Source organism: Myotis myotis, unplaced genomic scaffold (assembly GCF_014108235.1).
Source record: "Myotis myotis isolate mMyoMyo1 unplaced genomic scaffold, mMyoMyo1.p scaffold_m19_p_2, whole genome shotgun sequence".
Lineage (NCBI taxonomy): Eukaryota > Metazoa > Chordata > Mammalia > Chiroptera > Vespertilionidae > Myotis > Myotis myotis.
In genome coordinates this window covers 149,240,924-149,265,207 of record NW_023416324.1, presented here as the reverse complement: position 1 = coordinate 149,265,207, position 24,284 = coordinate 149,240,924, and the positions used below count along the sequence as shown (strand labels likewise).

The 24,284-nt window shown below is 43.4% G+C and overlaps 1 protein-coding gene across 1 annotated transcript in view; it reads right to left on the bottom strand.

The window, feature by feature from the left end:
• Positions 1-7,609: 7,609 nt before the first annotated feature.
• Positions 7,610-24,284, bottom strand: part of PLCXD2 (phosphatidylinositol specific phospholipase C X domain containing 2) — a 57,977-nt gene continuing 41,302 nt past the window's right edge. Inside the window, exons 2-4 of the mRNA XM_036352341.1 lie at positions 23,629-24,089; positions 16,135-16,376; positions 7,610-9,060 (exon numbers count right to left, since the gene is read on the bottom strand). Coding sequence (XP_036208234.1) covers positions 8,901-9,060; positions 16,135-16,376; positions 23,629-24,089 — 863 coding nt within the window. The 3' untranslated portion in view covers positions 7,610-8,900. The remainder of the gene's footprint in view (positions 9,061-16,134; positions 16,377-23,628; positions 24,090-24,284) is intronic.

The window sequence follows — 24,284 nt, the reverse complement described above, 5'->3', positions numbered from 1 at the left end:
CTCAGTCATGTAACAATTTGAAAATATTTGAAGATATTCCTGTCACTTTTCTCTCAATCTTTTGCAAGCTCAACATCCCCAGTTTCTCATGTGATATAACTTCTGGACCTTCCATTCTCCTAGTTGCCCTTCTGGAAGAAGGGTCCAATGTATCAATTTCCTCTGCAATCTGTGCATGGGACCCGGCCATCCCCCCATGTCTGCCAGCGTGCCCGGTTTCTCTGGCTCTGCTACCACCCTCTCTTGCTTGAGCCCTTGTCATGATCCTTAGGATCCTTTGGACTTGGCTTAGTCAGTTCCCTTTTATCTTATGTTATCCAAACTTGCTTCTTAAAAGAGAGCTCTAAAGTCAATAAATGTCTTAATTTAATTTTTGCTTGTAACAGGAAGGACCATGGCATTGTGGTGCTAGTCTAAATTAGCTCATGGTCATTCTCATAGGCACTTGAAAGGCAGTGGTTCGCAACTTTTAAAGATCATAGATTTCTTTGAGAATCTAAGGAAAGCTATGGATCCTCTACCAGAAAAAAAGTGCACATATATCTAAAATGTTGTGTGTTATTTCAGAGCATTCTGGTCCCCCTGAAATGGTCCACCAACCCCTATGATGTGTGGCAAATTAGTTCTACACCCACAAGTTTGTTGGTGAGAGAAGCTCTTGCAAAAGGCAATCCAACAAGGCAATCTGTCTTTGTCCAGATCCCCTTATAATTCATGGAGGCCTAGAGAGGATTCCATGAGCCCTGAATTGGGCAAATACCCAGTGAGGACCAGGGCAGGAGAGTATTCAGGCCAAAAAGCAGAGAAGTTCTCAGGTTAAACAAAGAACAGCTTTCAGTGGCCTCTTTTCGCAACAAGAGCTCTGCTTCTTAGAGCTTTTCTCCATAGAATGAAACTATTCTTTAGACACCAGGACCCTTATATTAAAGCCATCTGCTCGCCTAAGGCTTCTCTGGATTGCATGATGCTGCTGGACAGAGGCTAACACCCTCCACTCCCCACACCCCCCATGCTATCCCCAAACACTACCCAGCTGTGCAAACACGCTGGTCTGACTAGCATGTCTGTTTTACTGGCACTCGTCCAGGCCATCCTGAGTGAGGCTGAGGCACATGGACTTTGGCCACTGTCCCTCTCTGAGAAGGAAAGGTTTCATGTCTTACAATAATATCACTCCTCTGGTCACAGTGAGCAGATATGCAGAGATGTAAACAAAGAGACATACCGCTGAGTAAGAAGAATTCCTTTGGGGGGAAAAAGCAACAATAAAAATCCAGAATACTCAGGCATCTTCACCTCAGGGATTCACAGAAAAGGAATCACTTTCCAAGTGGAAAAAACAGGGTTTGCTCTCTGTATTCCATGGGAACCTCAAAAACAGTCTATGAGACTGAGCGACTCCCCAACTTCCCCCCTCCCCTGTTTAAACTGCAGCACAGGACAATATGGAGAGAGGATACCTGAGTGTGGACTTCTACAGGGAACATGGAGAAAGTTCCCTTATGAAAGACTAGGTGACTTTCTACCCCAAATAGCAGTTCGTGTATTTAAAGAGCACAGCCAAACCCAATTCTTGGCAAAAGTGTGCAGTAGAATCAACTACATTTTTTTTCCAGCTTGGAAAGGATCCTACACTTAGGTCACTTCCATAGCTTCTATAGAATAGACTCTTTAAAAAACTCAAGTTTACTTTGAAAGGAAATTTTATATCACTATTGACAAACCCAGGATCACTTCTACAAAGAGACGGTAACCACAAAATAAACACAATATAAACAATATGATAATAAACGTAGTTGGATGCTATTGTCTTTTTTTGTATTTGCTAGATAAACAAGGGCTAGAAGGGTTTCATCACTAAGCTAAGGCATGCCTGTTAGATAACAAGAATGAGTAAGTGAGCAATGATATTAATGCTATGCAAGGACATGGCCATCGTCCATCCCACGTCATCTTGCCGACCACCAGTGGCATGGATCCCACTCTCTGAGCAATGCATACAGTGATTGTGCAACTTTCTCTTTCGCCATCTGAATTTATCTGCTTTGTTTCACATGACTGTACTTAATTTTTGCTAAATCATTCACCAGTTAAACACAATCAACCATGTCGAAGGGATTGTGTTGGGTGATATTTGGTGGGGGTGGGTGTAAAGCCCCCACCCCTACTACTAAGATTAGTAGTTACTCTTGAGGATTTATATGGCCAATAACACAATGTGCATACAAACAAAGGAGAAGTGCCTGCTCCCGTTTTATATTTATTATTAGGTTTAAGCTTATTTAGGTAGTTCAAGTCAAATACAAAGAAATGACATCATATCAGCATATCGATTGAACTTTTTCACAGTTAAAATGAGGTAATCTGGCTTTACAATGTTTTAGTTTGAATTAAGCAGTATAATCCAGGTTACAAGACAGGAGAGGGAGATATTTGAACAATTATTTCCTAGGGGAGAAAAGCCATGTGAAATGTGTATGAATAAGATAATTAGGCCACAAAATACATTTCGGAGTATCAAGCAGCATATATGTAAAATTTTAATTCTAACCTTAAAATTGGTATAATTTACTATTATTATTTTGCACAATTTAGCTAATGGCATGCACTGTAATATAAAACAAGCATAGCGGACAAAATATAATATCTAATAGAACATTTTCAGATTCATGTATCATCTGAATTGACCAGACTTATTTTCACTATGACAATCTCTGTACAGTAGTCCAACCTTATGCAAGGCTTTGCTTTCCATGGTTTCAGTTACCCGTGGTCAGCAGCAGTCCAAATAAATTAAATGTAAAATCCCAGATATAAACAATTCATAAGTTTTAAATTGCACAGTTCTAAGTAGCGTGATGAAATCTCAAGCCATCCTGTCCAGGATATGATTCACCCCTTTGTCCAGTGTCTCCATACTGTCCACGCTACTTGCCTATCAGTTACTTAGTAGCCTAAGCTTTCAGATTGACTGTCGCAGTATTGCAGTGCTTGTGTTCAAGTAACCCTTATTTTACTGAATAATGGCCCCAAAATGTAAGAGTAGTCATGCTGGCAATTCTGATATGCCAAAGAGAAGCCACAAAATGCTTCCTTTAAGTGAAAATGTATGTATGTGTAGGAAAAACACAAAGCATATATAGTTCATTACTATCCATGGTTTCAGGTATCCACTGGGGATCTTAGAACATATCCTCTGTGGATAAGGGGGGGGGGGGGCTACTGTATTTTTAAAATGCTGATCAGTGAGGTTAAGTATTACAGTTGGCATATATACTATATATATGCATACACAATACAATAATGCAAACAATCTATATGTAATACTTATTAATTGGTGTATAAATTAGTAAGTATAATAGCAGCAAGGTACCACTGTCTCTAGACTATGTACTAAGATTTATCATATTGATATTACAGATTTATGACTAAAGTGTTATTAGTGTTATAAACTAATAACAAATGTAAAACTGCAAATGTTCAAAGCTGCCAAAGGCCCATTTGACTTTTCAAAGTGCTGTGCTTCTTGTTGGGCTCATAGCTTGGGGGCAAGCCCCTGATATCTGAATAAAGTACTGGCCCCAAGTTCTGGGCTCCAATCAGGGACAGTTCTAGTAACTGAGTAGAAGCAGGGAGGGGAGCTGGATAATGCATCTGAGAAGAGTAAGGAGCTAAAACCACTGTGATAAGAGTGTGTTTGGACATTGTTGAGTGTATGTGCCTTTTACTGTAAGTTTTGCCAGCATCCTGCGATTCACAGTAATCAGCAGATGACAGAGGATGGCCAGGAAACAAGAGGAGAAAGTGGTATTCTTTGAAGGAGATAGAAAATGGCTCTAGGTCAGCCGTGGGCAAACTACAGCCCGCGGGCAGGATCTGGCCGTTTGAAATGAATAAAACTATTGAAAAAAAAGACCGTACCCTTTTATGTAATGATGTTTACTTTGAATTTATATTAGTTCACACAAACACTCCATCCATGCTTTTGTTCTGGCCCTCCGGTCCAGTTTAAGAACCCATTGTGGCCCTCGAGTCAAAAAGTTTGCCCACCCCTGCTCTAGACCATTGATGGAGTTGTCTTAATAGACTATGGGATTGAATTCCCAATGAAGAGAAGAAAAACATTTCATCCAAACGATGTGGCTTAGCAACGAATTTGGAAAGCCCTAAGAATAAGGTTTGTTGGAGAAAAGACTAGAACACTATGTCCACTGCAGGATAGAAGGAGTTATCTTAGAGTGCTTCCAGTGTCTAAGGATGTGGTACTTCAACACCATGGCATTGTGTGCTGCGTTCTCTGGGTTAGGGCCAAGCCAGTGACATAATGTCCTTAGCATCATTATTTCTAGCAGGAAGCTGAGGAACCTTGGGGCAGTAAAGAGCTGTTTAGCATCGATTGGAACTAAGGGTAAAGCTTCCAGTTAAATCACTTATCACCCAACCAATCCACTCCTTGTGTCCCAAGACGACATGTGTGAGTGACAAAGCCATGGCAGCAAATAGCAGGAAGCAGTCTGAGGCAGAGGGCCAATATGTACTGGAAAGTTAGTGGAATTTGGAGGGACAGCCATGTTCTATGCCATACAAACCAAACTTCTTTCACTGTGGAGTTTGATGTTAACATTTCTATACACCTCCTCCTGGCATACCATGACTACTTGGTGTGCACTGGGGAACGCCCAACTCTCAGGTGTTCACATACACATTGGCAGATTTCTTTCAGCCCCGCTCATCTCACTGTTCACATCACTAAAGGCGCCGTTGTTAGAAAATTTCCATCTAACGGTGGCACCTTTGAGAAATGAACCCCAGTAGCATTTCTCCACATATGCACACAAAGAAGAATCACAACTGTACACCTGCTTAATATATAGCATTTAACCTCACCGTTAGAGACCTGACGCTTTGGGGAGCTGCTTGACCAAGATTTGCAAAACAGCACTAAAGTAGCAGGCTGGCATCTTTTTTCCAGATGGAAGAACAAGGCAGATTTAGCTCAGGATCACTTCCTTGCTGAGGCCGGGGAGGGGGGCCTCATGCCTGTGCCCCATTCATTAGCCCGTTCTGTTTCCCAGAAACTAACAGTAAACATCTGCAGTCAGCCAAGAGAGAACGTGACAAAACTCCAACTGCAGCATGAACTAACTCTGTCAGATGGTCTGGATTTGCGCAGCCCTTTTGCTTCCCAGGAAAACAGGTGGTTTCATTGCAGTCTTCATTCCGTCTCCACCTTTAGCTTTGGGTTAAGCCTTTGAGTTGGGTTGCCACAACGTCTCAATGGGGAGCACTTTCTTATGGTAAGATTCAGAAAAACAGAAATAGAAAATACTGTTTCACCACAAAACTGCATTTAACTCTGGAGTGTTCCACCACATAGTCTTCTTAACAGAAACACAAACTTTGTGAGATGAGGAGATGAGAGAAAACTAGGATTCTGAAGATCGATCATTTCTGGGACCTGAATCTTGTGCTTTTCTTTGAGTTTATAGAAAATCCTGCTTTAAACTGTGACTTAATGGTTCTCAAGAATACAGGGGTCTGGGCTCAGCACTAAGGAAAGTAACTAAATTTAACTACTAGAGAGTCTGATACATAAGGTAGATGATATTTTTTGGCTTGACCCTTTAGATCTGCCATTAAATTACAATTTTAATTTTCGATCATTTCTCATTTCACCCGTTCTATCTTGACTTCTCTCTCCAAACCTAAGAATATTTTCTGTACCCATGAAACTACCGCGGCACCTCTAATAGGCTCCAAGCTCAAGCCTTTCAACTCTGCTGTAATCTAACTGAAACCTGTAATGGTCCCCTTGGCCACGTGGCAAATGGTCCAGGGAGCTCATAAAAAATTCAGTCTACTTTTCAGGATAACCATGGCCCTGAATCCTAACATCCGCTTTTGGATCAATCAAGTAGCTTTTTAGCTGATCTTGAAGTTAATTCTGAGTACTAGTAAATAAGATAAACTTATCTGATCAGAAAGGTCCCTAGAGCTTGTGAGAATAAGTGATATGGTCGGGTCACCATTTTTATTGGTGGCAGAGGCAGAATGAGTCACAGAACTCAAGTCTGTCCCACCACCGAGTCTCCTGCTTGGCCTTCTGTCAAGGAGCAGAATGCACACACCCCTTATCATACATGGAGCAACTCCTTCTTGGGGCAGACATTTTGCTAATTCAAGGGTGTTTATCAAGGGCGAGCTGTACATAATTCTCCTTCTACCTCCCAGAACTCCTGCGCAGGATTTCAAAATGGAAGTCAGGCTGCCACCCACAGCAGCGCGAAGGAGCGAGCCCCTGCACTCGCCATGCAGAGCGGGGCTCCGTGCACACGCCCTCGGTACCGCGGGCTGTGCTCTTTGTCATGCTTGGTGACTTTTCTCTCAGCATGCAAACACTGCGGTGCAGTTAAACGGCACAGCCCAAGTGCAGCTATATATTTTAAAACTAAAGGGAAAAAAATCAAGTAAACATTTCACTGAACAGTCAGCAGCCCTTGAGTGTCACTGGTATCCTGTGTAGACACCTGTCACACACCTGGCCTCGTAGCACCAAGCACCTGGACAAAGCTGAGGCTCAAATAAAACAGAGAAGAAGAATTCTCCTCTTGCCTCCTTATCTCTTTGCCAAGTAACAAAGGGTTAAAGAGGGGAACTGATCTAGTCCCTAGCAATTGAGCATGAATTAAACACAAGACCCAAATGAAACAATAACAACAAATAAAACCCTGAGGGTGGGCCAGGGATTTCAGAGCTCATCACTGGAGTTTAATATCAGAATTGAAGGGAAATGGAGAAAGTGAGGGCACTCACTTCCTTACTCCTTTCCATAGAAGGTCCTAAAGAATTTGACAATAAAATCTCAGAAACCTCTTTGGAGGAGCTCAAATGTAAGAAAAGTTAATGCCCAGAAGAGGCATTTGTGTTATGACCTCCTCAAGCTGTGGAAGCTAAAGGTCAGGGCTTAAATTCCTTCACAGGGAGTAAAGGTTGGAAGACCAAGAATTGGGGGTGTGCATGTGCTTTTAGTAGCAACTCTAGGATACCCCCCACTGCAGGCAGCATGCAAATCCAGCCATGAGCATTGAAAAGTAGAAATGGGAAACTACTGGGAGGTGGTCCAACAATCTGTATACATGCACACAGCCACCCAGGATTGCATGCTTATCTTTTCTCCTTTAGAACCTGGAAGCTAACACTTCCTTAGAGATTCTCAGGCAGTTCTTAGGAGCATCGAAGTGCACGCATTCCCATGCTTGGTTTTCTTCCTGGCTGCTTTCTTTTCAATCCTTTTCTGGAGGGTCTTCCTCAAGAACTGAGAGTTCTTCACTACTCTTTTCATCATCTGCCCCAGTGCGTGGCTTGCGAGTGGCTTCTCAGATCTGGACCACGCCCACACACGAACCCCGTCCGCCCTCTTGACTGAGGAGCCAGGACATCTACAGCAGAGTCGCAGGTCACTCACAGTCCTGAGATGCATGGTCCTGCTAAGGAGGAAGACCATGGCAGCATCGGGCCTGGGTGAGAAAGTTCAGGAAGCTCCTTGGTGAGTGCTCATGAGGTAAGAAGCACTGAAGATACTTAATCTATAAATAAATAAGTGAATAAATAAAACACAAGAGAGCTTTTTATGGATAAGCACCTCTTATCAATAATAAAAAAAAAATCCCCTTGTGAGTTTCAAAGCCCTCATGCAGTGGTGATTACTAGGCTCAGCACAAGGAAGACACAAACTGGAAATGTTCCAACACTGGGTATTTCTCACTCAACGACATCCAAGTCATCCTAAATGTCCCCCGAGGTAGTCTTGTTTTCAAGGAGTTACAGAATGGCTCCAAACTCACTTGGCGGGTCCTCCTTAAATCCGTTGCACTTTCCATGCATCCTGTGTCTGCCGCTGCGGTGTCACAGACAAGCTCTCTTCCATTAGCATTGTGTCCCATGGCATAGACCCGAGTCCAAGGCAGACAACAAAGAAATGCAACTCCAAGATCTGGCTTGAAGATCCTACTCTGAAGACGATTTTGTCCAAATGATGGAGGTGCTTACCTGGCAGCCATTTTGGGAAAAGCTACAGAATTAAACTTTTTAAAAAATCTGGCGTGCAACAAACATGCATGTTTGTCTATTGTTGGGCCCCACAATGAAAATATCTCTGGTCCTTGTTCCTTTCACTTTTAAGAAGAGGCCAAAACAAAGAGAAAGGAATCAATGCTTTAAAAGTGGGAAACACATTTCTGACACCAACGGCAGTCTGCACTGTTTATCTGAAGAATGAAGTTGACTAATTACCAAGGATAAGCTATGCAAGAACAGCTTGTAGCTGAAATACTTTGGTGATAAATGTCTTACTCTCTCAGGGATGAAGTGGTGACATTCAACATGTCTAGAGAGAACTGGTGCTTGGCCCTTTCTCCCCTCAAAGCCCAAGCTTGATAGTAGAGCCACCGCACAGGGCAGTCTACACCTACAAGGAGTCATTCTTTTGACCAGGAATGCTTTTCTGGTTCAGTTTTCTCACTGACTCAAACACAACATCCTGGAAGACAAAAGGGAACTAGGCCTAGTGGGAGGACACACAATACCCCAATGTATCTTGGAGACTCCATTTCCATATAACATTCAACATCATAAACCATTGAGGAGATCCTCTCCTCGATCTCATGAAACATGCTTTCTTCCCTTGGACTTAAGTTTTTCAAAAGTCTCACTGGGAAAAATGCAATGAAAAGATCTTCAATTTTATCCAAATGGCCCTGTGAGGAGGGGAAAAAGAAAAAACATCCTCCTTCTCCTTCTATTCACTTCACCATCACTGCCCAGGGGCCATCCTAACAGAAAACCCTTCAGAACTCTAGCCTGGATCAAAAGATTCAATATTAAGATAAATAAAAATTGAATCAGCATTTAGCCAAAGCTCTATCCTCCTGTAGGAGGTCATTCAATTCAATGACAGTCGTGGCAAAGTCCACCAGGTCCACAAAGTCAGACGTGATGATGTTGACACCCATGGTTCCAGGCTTCTGAGTTTTTACCCAGTCCAGGATGACAGGAAGGTTCCTACACAGGGAGAATGTTGTGGGGGAGAGAAGAGAGAGTAGAGTTTAGAAGAACTCCTCCAGTAATAGAAACAAAACATTTCCCTTAATGTAACAAGAGTATACCAATAAAAACTTGAGCACCCAGAATTAGTCCATTTAAGCTTCATATCTCTTTCAGGGACAAAGTGATGTCTAGTCCACTAGAGAATTGTACTTTCAGGGTTTCTGTGCTGGAAGAGGATATTAACCTCAAAGAGATCCATGTGAACAGGACCTTAAAAACTAAATATCAAAAGCTTAATGATTAGTAGGTTATTTTTATCATAAAATTTTTTATCATAAATCACTGAAAGAAATTTACAATAAGCATATCCACCATGTAGGTTTTACTAGTAACATTTTACTATACTTGCTTATCACATATCTATCCATGAATCTGTCACTCTATCTTTCCATCAATATATCTTATATTTTTGACAGATTCCAACTGCTAACGGCTATACCCATCCCCCAAACACCTCAGTATTCATATCATTAACTAGGGTTCCATATTTGTTTACAAGTTTTCTTTTGACATAAAATTTATATCCAGTAAAGTGCACAAGTCTTAAGTGTATACCAGTTGAGTTTTGACAAATGTATACACAGAACACATACCCATATCAAGATTTAGAACAGTGATTCCCAAAGTGGGTGCTACCGCCCCCTGGTGGGTGCTGCAGCGATCCAGGGGGGCGGTGATGGCCACAGGTGCATTTGTTTTAACTTTTTTTGTATTACCTTTCTATTCTGAGTTCAATAAATAGTTTCATAATTTCAAACTTCAATGTTTCCAATTTACACCTTTCTTTACTATATTTTACGAAAAAGGTAGAAACATTAATACATATATTTCTGTTTAATTGCTATTAAAACTTAAAAAAAATTAATTTCCAGGGGGCGCTGAGTAATATTTTTTCTGGAAAGGGGGCGGTAGGCCAAATAAGTTTGGGAACCACTGGTTTAGAACCTTATCAGCACCCCAGAAAGTTCCTGCATGTACCTTCCCCTTCAATTCCTGTCCCCCAGTCCTCCTAGAGGCAACAATTACATTGATTTTTTTCTACCACAGATTAAATTTGGCTGTTCTAGGACTTCTTATAAGGCATGCAACATGTATTCTTGCGTGTGAGGTTCTTTCATTCAACAAATGGTTTTGAAATTCGCCCATGTTGATGAATGCATCAGTACTTTGTTCCTTTTAAACTTAACTGCATAGTATACCATTGCATGAATATACTGTAATTTTTTTTAATCCTTTTTCCTATCAGTGGATAAACAGGCTGTTTCTAGTTTTTGGATTTTATGAATAAAATTTTAGGTATGGGCATTCTTATACAAGTCTTTTAGTGGACATGTATTTTCACATCTCTTGGGTAAATAACAAGGAGTGAAACTGCTCTATGATGTGGTAGATTTACTTTTAGGTTTATAAGAAACTTCCAGATCTGTTCCCAAAGAGTTGTGGTTCATTGTACATTCCCATTAACAAAGTATGAGAGTCTGGTTGCTTCACATTCTCTCCAAAATTTGATGCTATCAGTCTTTTTAACTTTTCCATTTAGTGGGTGTGTAAAGATATCTCATAGGGTTTTAATTGGCATTTTTCTAATCATTACTGATGTTGAGCTGCTTGTCATGTACTTATTGGCCATTTGTGTATTTTCTGTCCAATTTTTTTTTTACTTTTTTTCTTTTCGTTATTAAGTTATAAGTTATTTATATATCTGGATACAAGTTTTCTGTCAGATATATTTTTTGATATTTTATCCCTGCCTGAACTTGCCTATTGATTATTTTACTGGAATATTTCGGTGAGCTGAGTTCCTTAATGTGGATGAAGTCTAACATCAATTTTTTTAAATGGTTTCTGTGACCAACCTAAGAAACTTTTGCCTATTCCCAAGTCACAAAGGCATTTTCCTGTTTTCTTCTAAAAACTTATGGTTTTAGCTTTTATGTTTAGATCTTAGATCTGTTTCAGGTTAATTTCATATATGGTATGAATAGGGGTCAAGGTTCGCCTTTTCCATATGCATATACAGTCATTCCAGCAGCATGTGTGCCTTCGTAATAGACAATGGCTTACTCAGTGTTTCACAAACAACATTCTGTCAATCTCATTTTATAGTTTGAGGGCTTTCTATGCGATAGAATGTTTTGCCAAAGAAGCTCATAATCTAGTAACATAAACAATGCTGACAATTTAATGTGATACTTTCTATATTAGTGGTAAGTGCAAAATACCATGGGAGGTAGAGAGAAGGGAGCTATGAAGTGCCATCATAGTTTTGCATCATGGTAAAAATAGCTCGCTACATACTCGGTATGTTGAAAACGGTTTAAGGAAGATACAGATTAGGGCTTATATTTTGGTTAAGAAACAAGAGACTAATTAGGAAGAATTTGCTCTAGGCCAAAATGGAAAATAAGTGAAGTTTATTGTCTTAATGGGCCCCTTTCTCTTCTGTGGGGACACTCTCTTGGGTTGTCACTTCCTATCCTTTGCTCCCTCAAAGCTGCCCTCCCTTCTTTGAATACACACCATAACTTCATTCTTCTCCGAGAAGACCTATCAAGGCCGTGGCAGCATTCTGACCCTCTCCTCTTTATTTCCCTCTTGTCATGACAGCTAGAAACAGCCCATGTCTCTTCCCTCACTCAGTGGGCGCTACAGTTGGCAATGGGCAAAAACACATCTCATAAATTGATTTATATTTTTATATTCTTCGCTAATTCTGATTTAATAGACCACCATCATAGGGGCACTTCCATTTTTTAACTGGGACTCCTGACAACATAATAACCTCAATTTGACCTTAACTGATTCAATTTCTCTGTGCCTCAGTTTCTCCCCCTAAACTTCATATAGTTTTGAGAATTAATTGCATGTAAAGTGGTTAGAACTGTGTTGGGGACATAGTCAAGCACTATCTAAGTGTTCGGTAAAAGAGAAGGAATCATAGATGGTACAGTGTGAGGCAGAGGCATTTGGGTGCTGGGGTAAGAAACTTTCCTAATGTGATTGTCACATCCTGTCACCTACGTGGCAAAATGTTGTGGCCCGAGATTGAAGGGCCCCAAATCCAGTCTGCTCTTAGAGACAAAGACCTGGAATACACAATGGCTCATAGGAGGGCCACAGAAACACTGACACATTCAAGACTTTTTAAGTTCGTGGATGTTTAAGTATGAAATACAGGCGCCATCTTCTGGTTATCCTGGGGAAATGAGACTTGAAGGCTCGGTGGCAACTCCAGCTGACTCCAGCCAGAGCCAAACCTCCAGGGATCCCTGGAACCTGGGCAGAGAAATGGGGGAAAGGCATGCACCTGCAGTTTCAGATGACAACGAGCTCTGTGTCAGCTTCGGGTTGCAGGTGTCAACCAAGGCCAGGGTCAAATAACCAGGGTTATGTACAACGAAAGGGAACTGTAGAATCCACCGTGAGGAGGAGCCACTTTATTTTCTTAAGTCCCGACATTTACCAAGATGAGAGGTCAGTGGACAGGCCAAGTCAGGCGCTGCTGACTGTGGGCACCAAACCCCCTGGGCTGCAGGGCAGGAAGCTAGGAACTTCCCTTTGACTTGGAGGCCCCTGCACCGTGAGGCCCCCTGCACCGTGAGGCCCCTGCACCATGTTTCTGGGTCTCTGTACACAGGGAGACATCTGCCTGCCAATAGGATGATATACCTATTTTGTGCCAGGTGCTGTAGTAGGCATTTTCATGTGAAGACTCTACAATATTATATGGTATTATTAACCCCATTCAACTGGTGAGGAAACCTCAGCAAACTTGTCCAAGCCCTCTCTGTTGTTAAGGGGCTGCATTCGTTTGCTAGGGCTGCCATAAGAAAATGCCACAGACTGGGTGGCATTAAACAACAGAAATTTATGTTCTCATAGTCTGGGGGCTGGAAGTCCAAGGTCAAAGTGTTGGCAGGTTTGGTTTCTTCTACGCCTCTCTCCCTGGCTTGCAGATGGCTTCCTTCTCTCTGTGTCCTCACGTGGCCTTTTCCCTCTGCCCACATCCCTGATGTCTCTCTGTGTGTCCAAATTTCCCCTTCTTGTAAAAGCACCAGTCAGATTGAATTAGATCCCACTCTAACTGAACTCATTTTAATTTAATCACCTCTTTAAAGGCCTGTCTCCAAATATAGTCACACTGTAGCTATTGGGGCTTCAGCACTGACTTTTCAGGGAACATGATTCAGGACGTACAGGGACCAAGTCAGGCTTGAACCTCAGGCCTCTGCTTTCAGCCCTTGTTCCCATCCACGTCCACAGTTCCATGGCTGTTCTGTCCTCAGGCATAGGCAAGATTTCCTTTCAGTTCATTTTGGTGGAAGTGCAAGGTGTCTAATTATCTAGGGAAAACTATCATAGAAATTCAGTTGGAATTCTATTCTTAGCTTCCTTTTAGAGTAATGAACCAAGGAAATGGGATCTTAGGTCTGAAATTCACTTAACAGTCCGGGGTGGGGGGACAGTTAACTCTCTGCTGAGAATACCACCTCTACATTTGTAGGACAATCTTTCACTGTCTGAATTCTGATGCTCACCACCTGGAACTCAAGAACCAAAGCAGAAAGATGCCTTGTCATCGTTCTCTTGGCTAAGCTGATGGCCAGTGCCCAGGACCAGTCAGACATACTCCTGTGTGCCTTAGTCAGGACTGACTTTCCAGTGTTGCACTCAGGGGCAGGCTCTGGGCCACCTGCTTCTTTCCTAGGCTTGTCCCACAGCCCAGAGGAAATGCCAGCCGCAGGTCGTGCTGGTGTGAGGGGACCAACGCTTGACCACAGCTGAACTTCCTCCTTCAGATGATGCGGAGCCTAGGAATGCAGGGTGTATCCCTGCAATATTCTTGTGACCAGATGGAGTCGAGATGCCCGAGTATGTTTCCGTCTCGGAGACATCTGCTTGCCACCAGCAGGCAAGGGCTCTGGCATGCCAGGGTGCCTTGGCTTTGGGCACCGGCTGCCATCGTTAGCACTAAGTCACAGAGCCGTGTGCTTCATTTGAAGCCAGATTAAAACTCTAGGAATTTATGAATATGAAAAGCATTGTGACTCTGTGGGTTGGTAGTTGTAACCAGTAAGATCTGATCATATTCAGGTGCTGCTAGTAAGACAATCACAGGCCAGTGGAGCAGAAAAGAACGGGGCTCTGAAACATCTACCTCAAGTCAATGCTGAACACTGAAAAGGGCTACAGTCCAGCAATACGCAGTCCCCATTTGAGACATATCATTGCCTCTTACCAGCTACGTGGGTGCTGGCCATGGAAGCTTACTGAGCCCCACCTGAAATGGGGATGATCATGTGCCCCAGACAATGTGCCCTCATAGAGGCTGGTTGGATTTAATAATGAAACAAAGTCATCTGCAAGAGGGTACTGTACATTCAGAACACAGTATACAAAGGTAACCTGTCCTTATTTTTAAATATGCCCTCTCCTCATTAGTACAGCTCTCCGCACAGATGTTTATAATAGTGATTTTCATGTTGTTTGATAGAAATGTGTATGTTTATTTGTTCCGATGGACTGTAAGTTCCGCGAGGGCAGAGACTGCATTATTCATCTGGTATCTGTGGACCTAGCTGCTCCTAGGTTCTCCGTCATTGTTAAATGAACAAATAAATAAATAAATAAGTAATGTTAGTCTACAAATTTATCAAAGGCATGGGGGAAATGGTATGGATAAGTGAAAATATATTATAGAAAAGAAAGTTCATAACTCTGGATCTTTCAGAGATATACTGCTAGTTTATGATATGCTCTTTTCCAAATTCAGCACAAGCAATTCAGTCCAGACTCAGTAGAGACCCACAAAAAGGGGTTTCTGGTACTGTTCATGGCCATGTCACCAGGAGCTGCCACCGAGAAAGAGAAGTCCCGGTGTTTCTCACTACCCACACTCCTGCCAGGTGAACTCTTGCTACCTGAAGGCATGCTATCCAGACTCAGAGCCAAACAGGCAAATAGGAACATGCTTCTGGATGAATCTTTCACTGCCTGAATTCTGATGCTCACCACCTGGAACTCCAGAACCAAAGTGATTTTTGCAAATATCCCTGGTAACCCAAGCAAATTAGATTCCTCAGCTTGGATTGAAAAGGATACCCTACATCCAAATATATTTATAACAGTCTCTTCATACATACACATATACATGTATATAGACATACACACATGCATATATATGTATATATATGATCCTTTTTTTTCTTCCAAATATATTTTTATTGATTTCAGGGAGGAAGAGAAGAGAGAGAGACAGAAACATTAATGATGAGAGAGAATCATTGTTCGGCTGCTTCCTGCATGCCCCTTCCTGGGAATTGTGTCTGAAATTCGGGGATGTGCCCTGACCAGGAATTGAACCATGACCTCCTGGTTCATAGGTGGATGCTCAACCACTGTGCCACACCAGCCAGAAAGCAACCTTTTTCTTGACAACACTTATCATCTATTGGTGTCCAGCATAAAGAACATAATCTAATACAAAATTTCTGGAGATTCTCCTGCCTAATGGCACAGTCAGGATTGAGTCTGCTCTGTGGAAGTATTTAAAGCTATAGCATGGTTGGTGGCACCCTAAGCCGCTTCTTAGGACTCATTGTCACTGTGGAAGGGGAAGGACATCCCAAATCTTTGAAGGGTTATCTCTGAATCGCTAGCACCTAGCACAGAAGTCACATTTAATGCTTCATAAGTGAGTACTTGGGACAGCTAAGAGGACAGTGGCAAGCACAGGATGCACCCCGTGCTAGAGGTGAACAGGCTGGTGTTGGCTTCAAGGGCTATACTTTAGCATCAACACTTAGAACGTATTTATGGTGTAATATGAACATTTTAATAAAGTATTTAGAACTCCTATGGATTCCGTTAACGCAAGCTACCTCAAATGAACAGCTTTTTCAAATAAGGTATTTTCTCTTGCAGTATTTTAAATCTTCAAACTGTATGGTTTTACTGCTGTTTATTCAGAAGAGAATAAAAATACATTAAAAAAATAACTTTACTCTGGAGATGGGAGCAAATTCTTACCTGTGAACCAGTGTGTTCTTGAGGCCACCGACCAGGCCTCGGGCGATGGTCTTTGCTCTGGGGGTGAGAATCGCTTGAGAGACATGGAAGGAGCCACGTGGGGCCCGCTCACTCAGAGTGGTCTCCAAGAAGAGGATTAGTTTGCGCACACTGGTGGTATTTGCCCAGGGTGCTGGGATCTTCTTTCCAGGCCACAAGAAGGGGTATTGCTTGTAGAAGGGGCAGTGATAGAAAATAAGAACCTGAGATGTCCAAAACAGAAAAAGTAAAGCAAGTCATGAACAAACTGAGTATCAACTCCTTGGCTTGACGCAATTGCTAGGAGGAAAGGCAAACAAATATAAACACATGGAATTCAAGAATTGATATATATATATTTATATATATATATATTTAGAAAAGTTAATATGCAAGGATTTAAGCATTTGCATAAATCTGAGTTAAAGATTCTTTTTTTAAAAATTTTGTTTTATTGCTTAAAGTATTACAAAGAGTATTATATATGTCTCCTTTTTTCCCCCCCTTGACATTTCCCCAGCCTCCCCTACACCCCAGTGTCTTGTGTCCATTGGTTATGCTTATATGCATAACCTTCGGTTGATCTCTTACCACCCTCCCCCCCCCCCCCCACACCTCTCCCTGGGCTTTCCGCTGTAGTTTGACAGTCTGTTCGATGCTGCTCTGCCTCTTCTTAACTTTTTTTTGTTAGCATTTTGAAAGTATGGTAAAACCCTGAACTCCTTCTCAGGCTATGATTTAAATGAACGCATAAAAAAAATAGACAGGATTACAAAAGAAATCAATAAGATGGAAATAGAGCTACGAATATATTAATTGAATTTGTAATAAACTGATGTATGTGTTTTATAATAAATATATTAAATAAAAATATTTTATAGTAAGTACAAGGTCCATAATTTTGAATTAATGATGAGTATAAATGATATTTCAATATATCTGCAATAGCTGATGTGTGATATGGAGATATATGTGATTTCTATAGGGATAAAGTCATAGTTACAGAGCCAATACTTCTGAGGGTGACTGCATCCATAATCTATGGGTATATACTTTTCAGTTAAATTCACAGACTTCTTATATTCCTCACACCAGGCAGAGAACCCCTGAAACTACAAGTCATGACTCAAATGCTCATGAAATTGGCACTGAGCTCTAGGACAGGGGTGGGCAACCCCTGGCACGCGTGCCAAACATGGCACGCCAGTAACTTTTGCTGGCACGGGAAACCCTCTCTTATAATCTTCCATTTGCAATTTTTTTCTTAATATCGACTTTTTAATTTTTCAGATAAATTCAGTGTAGGTCCATCTTAGATAAATAAATAATTTTACATAACAAGTTATCTTAAAGACCATAGACATTGATTGGGGAGAAGAGAAGGGAAGAGCAATTTCTATGCCTCTGCCTTAACTCTCCCTGCCTTCCTAGATTCGACCAGTGTTTTGGTTTCATCCACAAATACTTGTGAATCTTTATTCTCAGTGATGAATTTTGTTAAGTCTCGTAATAGGAGTAGCCTGACAGATGAAAGTAGTAGCTCGTGCATATCTCTGAAGGTCACGAAATATAAACCTGATGTAAAATCCCTGTCATCAGTGATGCAACAGCAAAAGTCCCACTGATAATATCAAATGGAGTCATAAAGTTTTCTGTTGGACTATCAGTGTACATGCATACATTAAAAAATAAATGTATTTTTCATCATCATATTCTGTTTTTGTCGCTCGAATGAATTTTATTATTTCTTCAAGGTTCTTCACATACGTACACCTTAAGAGATATCAAGTAGGCGTAACATGTTCTCAAAAAATTAGGGTTGGCACGCAAAAGAATTTTGAGTCAGAGATTTTGTTGGTTTTGGCACGCACTCACAAAAAGGTTGCCCACCCCTGCTCTAGGAGTTGAGATCAACACCGTGAACTTGTGGGTACTGATTCTGAATGAACTCTCCCTTCCCAGGAGGGAGCAGGAACGTACCCTAGGCAGGGAAGAAGACTTCTGGGAGGCGCGGGTCACCAGTGGGACCTCTCAGGATGGTGGTGATTTTGAAATAATTAGCAAGTCACATCTACAGCATTAATTAGTTTCTGAGACGCAGCTGAGGGACAGGGAGTTGCTATTTTGGTTGTCCCAATTCAGAGCTCTGCTGCTTAGGTTTCTAGAAGTAACATATTGTCCCCCCTCAGGGCACAGTGATCTCTGCTTGGAGGAACGCAGCGTGCTGTTTACACTCCTTGGACTGCAATCCTCCGGTAGCTGGACGGAGAGCATAATCCTCCAGGCACCCACAAAGGACTCTGAATGTGTGTTTTGTTTCCTGTGAGCCTTTATCTCTTAACCATGGTGCCTGGCTAACTGCTCCTGGAGGCCTACAGTAGGAGTGCCAGGCCCAGAGCCCTGAACGGGCTAATGGTTGTTCTTGTTTGTAATGGTTTTGAGTAATGTCTGACTGACTGCTAATGCTGTCTGTGGTAAACACATGTGCTAATGAGGTTAATCACAGGCTCACTGTAAGCAGATTGTCTGGGAGATCGGGGAGGATTTCCTGCTGGCGGGGTAATTAGCTGGTTTGGAAGGCTGGGGTCTCCAGTGTCCCTGAGTGAGGAAAGCTGGCCCATGGAACGGGCTGCGGGAGAGGCGGGCTGTGTGACCCTTGGACAGGGCCCTTCTGATCACTGACCAGGCTGCCTGCCCCTGGAAGGAATGCCAGGGAATGAGAGGACAGTGCTGCTCTTTCCTTAGCCTTTGTAAAAGATGCAAAAAGTACCAATTACATGAAAGGGATTTTATGCCTTTCCTGAAGAGCCTTCTTGAGTGATTTGATCCTAAAGGTTCCAGGAGAATTTCTATTTACAGTAGGAGATAGGACTAGCACACCAACTTTTATTCTACTGATTTTCAGGGGCAGTAACTCTTGTCCAGGGCCTGTGTTTGTATCAGCCTCCCCCCTCACTCTGCTGTATTTTTCTCTGAGATACTCTCCCCATCCAGCTCAGCAATTATATTCAGTTTTTCTCTTGAGATTCAGATTTAAAATATCATTTCCTTTGAGAATTATTCCTTCATTGACCTCCTCTTATTCTGATCAGTCCTTTCTGAGGCCCCTGGGATATGGATGTATACTATGTACTATTTTTTAATCGATTGGTTATAAAAACCCCATTCTTCGTATAGTACATTTGAGGCCATTTTATCTTGTAATTGTATGTCAGTTGCTTTGTATTTTGCTAGTGTTATGTATTCTTACTTTCTCAGTAAGATTCTAAATACTGCCAATCTGTAGATTAAATCTTCGAATTCATTATACCCTGAAAACTCATAGCCACTCATATACAAATATATATCTGTGAGCGGTGATGTAACTGCTTATGAGTAAATGAAATGTGACTGAATGGTGATACACTCCTTGCTATTAAATTGTAGTAATAAAATACTCAGGGGCTTACATGCAAGGCAGCTCATTACATAATGAATATTTAAAGCTTAACCACCAGTAGGGGACTGCCCAACAGGGAGGGATGACTGATGGCTCTGCTGTCTCATTTTGCTTTCAAGGAGAAACCTGTCAGGGAAAACTTTGGAAAGGAAGGGGGACAGGGACAGTCTAGAATTCAAATTGATGACACTCTCCCTTTTCCTGAGATGCCATCACAGGGTCTTTAGGCATATCTGTAGTGGAGGATACAGATTAGCCCGTACTTAACAACTCTGACAGATCATCACTGTGTTGCTAGACAGTCACTGTCCACACCATTCATTACTCCTGAAGACACCTGTTACTACTACAGATTCCATAACAATTTAGTGTGTGTGGTGTGGCATCAATAAAAAGAGTGTTTAATTAGCATAGTCTATGACACCAGTTGTGAAAATCACCAAGATGTGTGAGCATTCCTGGGAGCCTGGGAGCCTGAAAAGCTGAGGGAACTCTGGGGAGCCTGTAGTGGAATCCTGGCTCCTGTCACTCACTAACATGTTCTCCTGGGCAACTTGCTTAATCTCACTATGCCTCAGTTTTCTCACCTGTAAAGAGAGAATAATAACAAAATACCTATCTCATACTGTAGTTGAAATGATAAATGAGTTAATATATGTACTTTGCACATTGTAAAGGCTCACTAAATGTTAGCTGTTCCTGCTGTTGCTATTCCTATCTACACTAATAAAAGAGAAAAATGGTAATTGGCATACGGCGATACCGTTTTCATTGGCTAATCAGGGCTAAATGCAAATTAACTGCCAACAAGATGGTGGCTAATTTGCATATGTAGGCACAATGCAGGGAGGCGAAAGGGAAAGCAGGAAGAAGCCCCCTGCCACTGACAGTGATTGGAAACCCAGGGGGGAGCTAAGAGCTGGGGGGCAGGGCAAAGGCGGCCCCAGGGCCGCCTTTGCCCTGCCCCCCAGCCATGATCGGAGAATCAGGCGCCTTTGCCGCCCTGGCCAGTGATAGCAGGAAGTAGGGGTGGAGCCAGTGATGGGAGCTGGGCACGGTGGAAGCTGGCAGTCCCAGGAGCTAGGGGTCCCTTGCCTGGGCCTAAAGCGAAGCCCATGATCGCGGCGCCCCCCCGCTGCCACTGCAGGTCCCTGCTGCCCGGGCCAGACGCCTATGCCAGAGGCATTAGGCCTGGGCAGGGGCGGAGCCTGCAACCGCGGGGAGCTGGGGGTCCCCTGCCCAGGCCTGACACCTCTGCCGGAGGCCTCAGGCCTGGTCAAGGGGCCGATCTGGTGATTGGTGATCGGAGGATGATGAGGGTCAACTCCTCTGGCTGAGGCATCAGGCCTGGGTGGGGGGCGGAGCCGGGGATTGGGGGGATATGATGGTCCCCTTGCCCAGGCCTGAAGCCTGGGTCAGAGGCATCAGGCTTGGGCGGGGGGTGGAGCAAGCGATCAGAGGGAGATGGGGGTCCCCTGCCCAGGCATGATTCCTGGGCCAGAGGCCTCAGGCCTGGGCGGGGGCCAGAGCCAGTGATCGGGGGGAGATGGGGGTCCCCTGTCCAAGCCTGACACCTCTGGCGGAGGCGTCAGGCCTGGGCAAGGGGCCGATCAGGCGATTGGAGGGTGATGGGGGTCAACGCCTGAGGGCTCCCAGTATGTGAGAGGGGGCAGGCTGGGCTGAGGGACACTCTCTCCCCCCAACCCCCCCAACCCAGTGCACGAATTTCGTGCACCGGGCCCCTAGTCTATATATATAAAAGGCTAAGCAACTATCTGAATGATAGTTATGACATGCGCTGAACACCAGGGGGAAGATGCTCAATGCAGGAGCTGCTGAGCTGCGGTGACTTGGCAGCAGCAGTTCTCATGTGATGCACCTGGAACCAGAGAGGAGGGAGCCTGATTCTCAGGTGAGTCACCTGAGAACCACCCTCACACAATCTGGGACCCCTCAGGGGATGTGGGAGAGCCAGTTTTGGCCCGATCCCTGCAGGCCAGGTCAAGGGACCCCACCTGCTGAAGGGACCTGGCTCACTCCACAGATGACCTTCAAGCCACAGTCCTACCCCAGGTGCAGCTGGCCAGGGAGGGACCACAGGAGGTTGGCTCCAGGGTGTGTCTGGCCTGTCTCACCCAGTCCTGCCCTGCTGGCTACCTTCTAATTAATTTCCTTTCAATGTGCACAAATTCATGCACTGGGGCACCAGTTATTTAATATTGTAAGAAAGAGACTCCACAGGGGTAAAAAAAATCTCTCCAAATGAGACCTGTGAGTCTAAATGTATATAAACTCAGGTTTGGAGGAAGGGGTGTGGTAAATATTTGGCAAACCATCACTTACACATGTTTTTCTGAGGAAAAATAGCTTAGATAAATTTAACAGATACTAAGACTTAACTCATTAGCCTCTGTGAGTCTAAGGACTTAAGCGCTTTTATGAGTGTATAAAACAATCCAGTGTTTCCAATTGCTCAGGTCAAACCTGGGAGTTATCCTAGAACCTCACTTCCTTTTGGCTCCCCCTTCTGATAAGTTCAGAATCTGACCACTTCCCAACAACAGTCTCCTCCCTGGTTTCCCCTCTTCGTCCCCTCCCCCTATTCCTGGTCTCTTCCTGGTAACCAGAGGGAGACCATTACCACTAAGTCAGGTCCCAGCCCCCCGTGCTCAGACACCTTCACTCAGAGTACAAGCCCAGTCCTTACAGCGCCACAGGCCCACATACTCAGCCATTCTTCCTCTGACCTCCTCCATGGCAGGATCTGCTCTCCAGTGCCCCCTGCTATTCTTCAAAGATGTTGGCACACCCCTGCTGAGGGCTCTGCCAGGGTTGCTCCTCTCCTGGGAAAGCTCTTCCTCCAATGTCCATGTGACTAACTCCCTCCCATGCCATCTTGCAATGAGGGCTGCCCTGACAGACCTATTTAAAACTGTGACCAACTCTCCAGCCCACAGAACCCTGGCTCCCCTCACCAGCTCACCTTTCTTCTTCATGGCTCTTACCACTCTCTGCATTATATGGAATGTGTTTATTATGTTTACTATCTATGAACTGTCTCCCTCCACCTGAATGAAAGTTCCATTAAGGGGCAAGGATCTTTGTTTCATTTACTAATTTATCCCAAGTGCTTAGACTGGTGTTCACTTAGCACGCACTTGGTGTTCAAAACATATCTGCAAGTGAATGATCTTTAATAGATTTTTAATTAAAAGCTCTTCCGTAAGTTAATAACTGCCTCTTTAAGATGTTTTGGTTAATGTATCTGAGCAAGTGAGCAATTATGAATCAAAAGTACTTTTTCTTTTCTTTTTAAAGAGAGTCTAAATTGGAAGCTGACCATTCCTGGAGCTCTTGTTTCCCACTATCTACTATTTTTGGGGGATCAGAGCAGAATATATCTGAGGCCCACATTCCTTTTCTTGGGTAAATGCCTCCTGGGTCTAGGTTTGGGGACTCTTCTCAGCATAAGCAACTGGGGATTAGTCTCCAAGCCTGAATCCCTCCCAGGGCTCTTCCTTTCTTAGTTCTTTCCCACTATGACCCAAATTCTGTGAAGATGGCCTTTTAAAATATTAACACACCTGAAATGATCACTTCACATGCCTTTGTCAGCTGATGTTTTTACTTATCAATCAGTACTTGGCAGGAATGATATGACATTGAGTTGAAGGCAGGATGGAAGGGACTGCCCCGAGGGGAAACAGGGGGGTTAAAAGTGGACTTTATGGGAGAACGTAAAATGGTATGAACAACTGGTTCATTTCACAACTTTGCTAGGGCTGGTTCTGGCCAGGCCATTCAAAGTCAATTTAGATGCCAAACAGGTTGCCATAAAGTTTTAAATATTTGGTAGGTGTTCATCCCTGCCAGGGAAGCCCTTGAAGCTATCCTGGAGCCCAGGAGCTTGTGTGAGTATGTTTAATATTCCAAACCATCTATACCTTCTAGACTAAGAGCCCTGCAATGAGCCATCTTACAGCTGGCGATACAGAAGAGGCAGAAACAGTCCTGTTCTCTCATCTCGGTTCTCCTACCTGGCACTTCTTCTCCCACAGGATCTGCAGGGTCAGACTCTCCACATTGCAGGCAGAGCACAGCTTGTTTCCAAAGGCCTCCTGCATCCGGTGAACCAGATATTTGTGATGGGCCTCATCCATGGCGTAGAAGTGGTTGAAATCCAGGAAGACAATCTCTCGGGGGTGCTGCGTAAGAAACGAGTCAATCTCCATCAGCCCATCCCAGACCTTGATGCCAAAAAGTCCGTGGATGAAGTAGATCTCCTGGTCGGTATCCCCTGGCTTGGAGGACACACGCAGGTCAAAGTAGCGGATCCCAGCGTCGAGCTGCTCTCGGAAGGTCAGGTTCTGAGTCACAGACCATTTCTTCATTAGCTTCTTCACCAAGGAGATCCTGGCAAGGCGCATGACAGCTCGGGTTTGGTCAGGCCCCACTGGGGATTTCTCATCTACCCAGTAGCTGAACGAATCATGGGAGCCTACACAGAGGAATAAAGGTGAGGAAAACAGTTGAGACTGGACCTGGCAAAAAATATGCCAATTGGTAGGAAAACAAACAAAAATTAGGAGACAAATACACACCAAAAAATTGCAAACAAATAATTGCAAATTTTTTCATGCTTTCTAGGAATGAAATAAGCACAAATAAAAGTCATGCCGCATTTAGCAGCTTG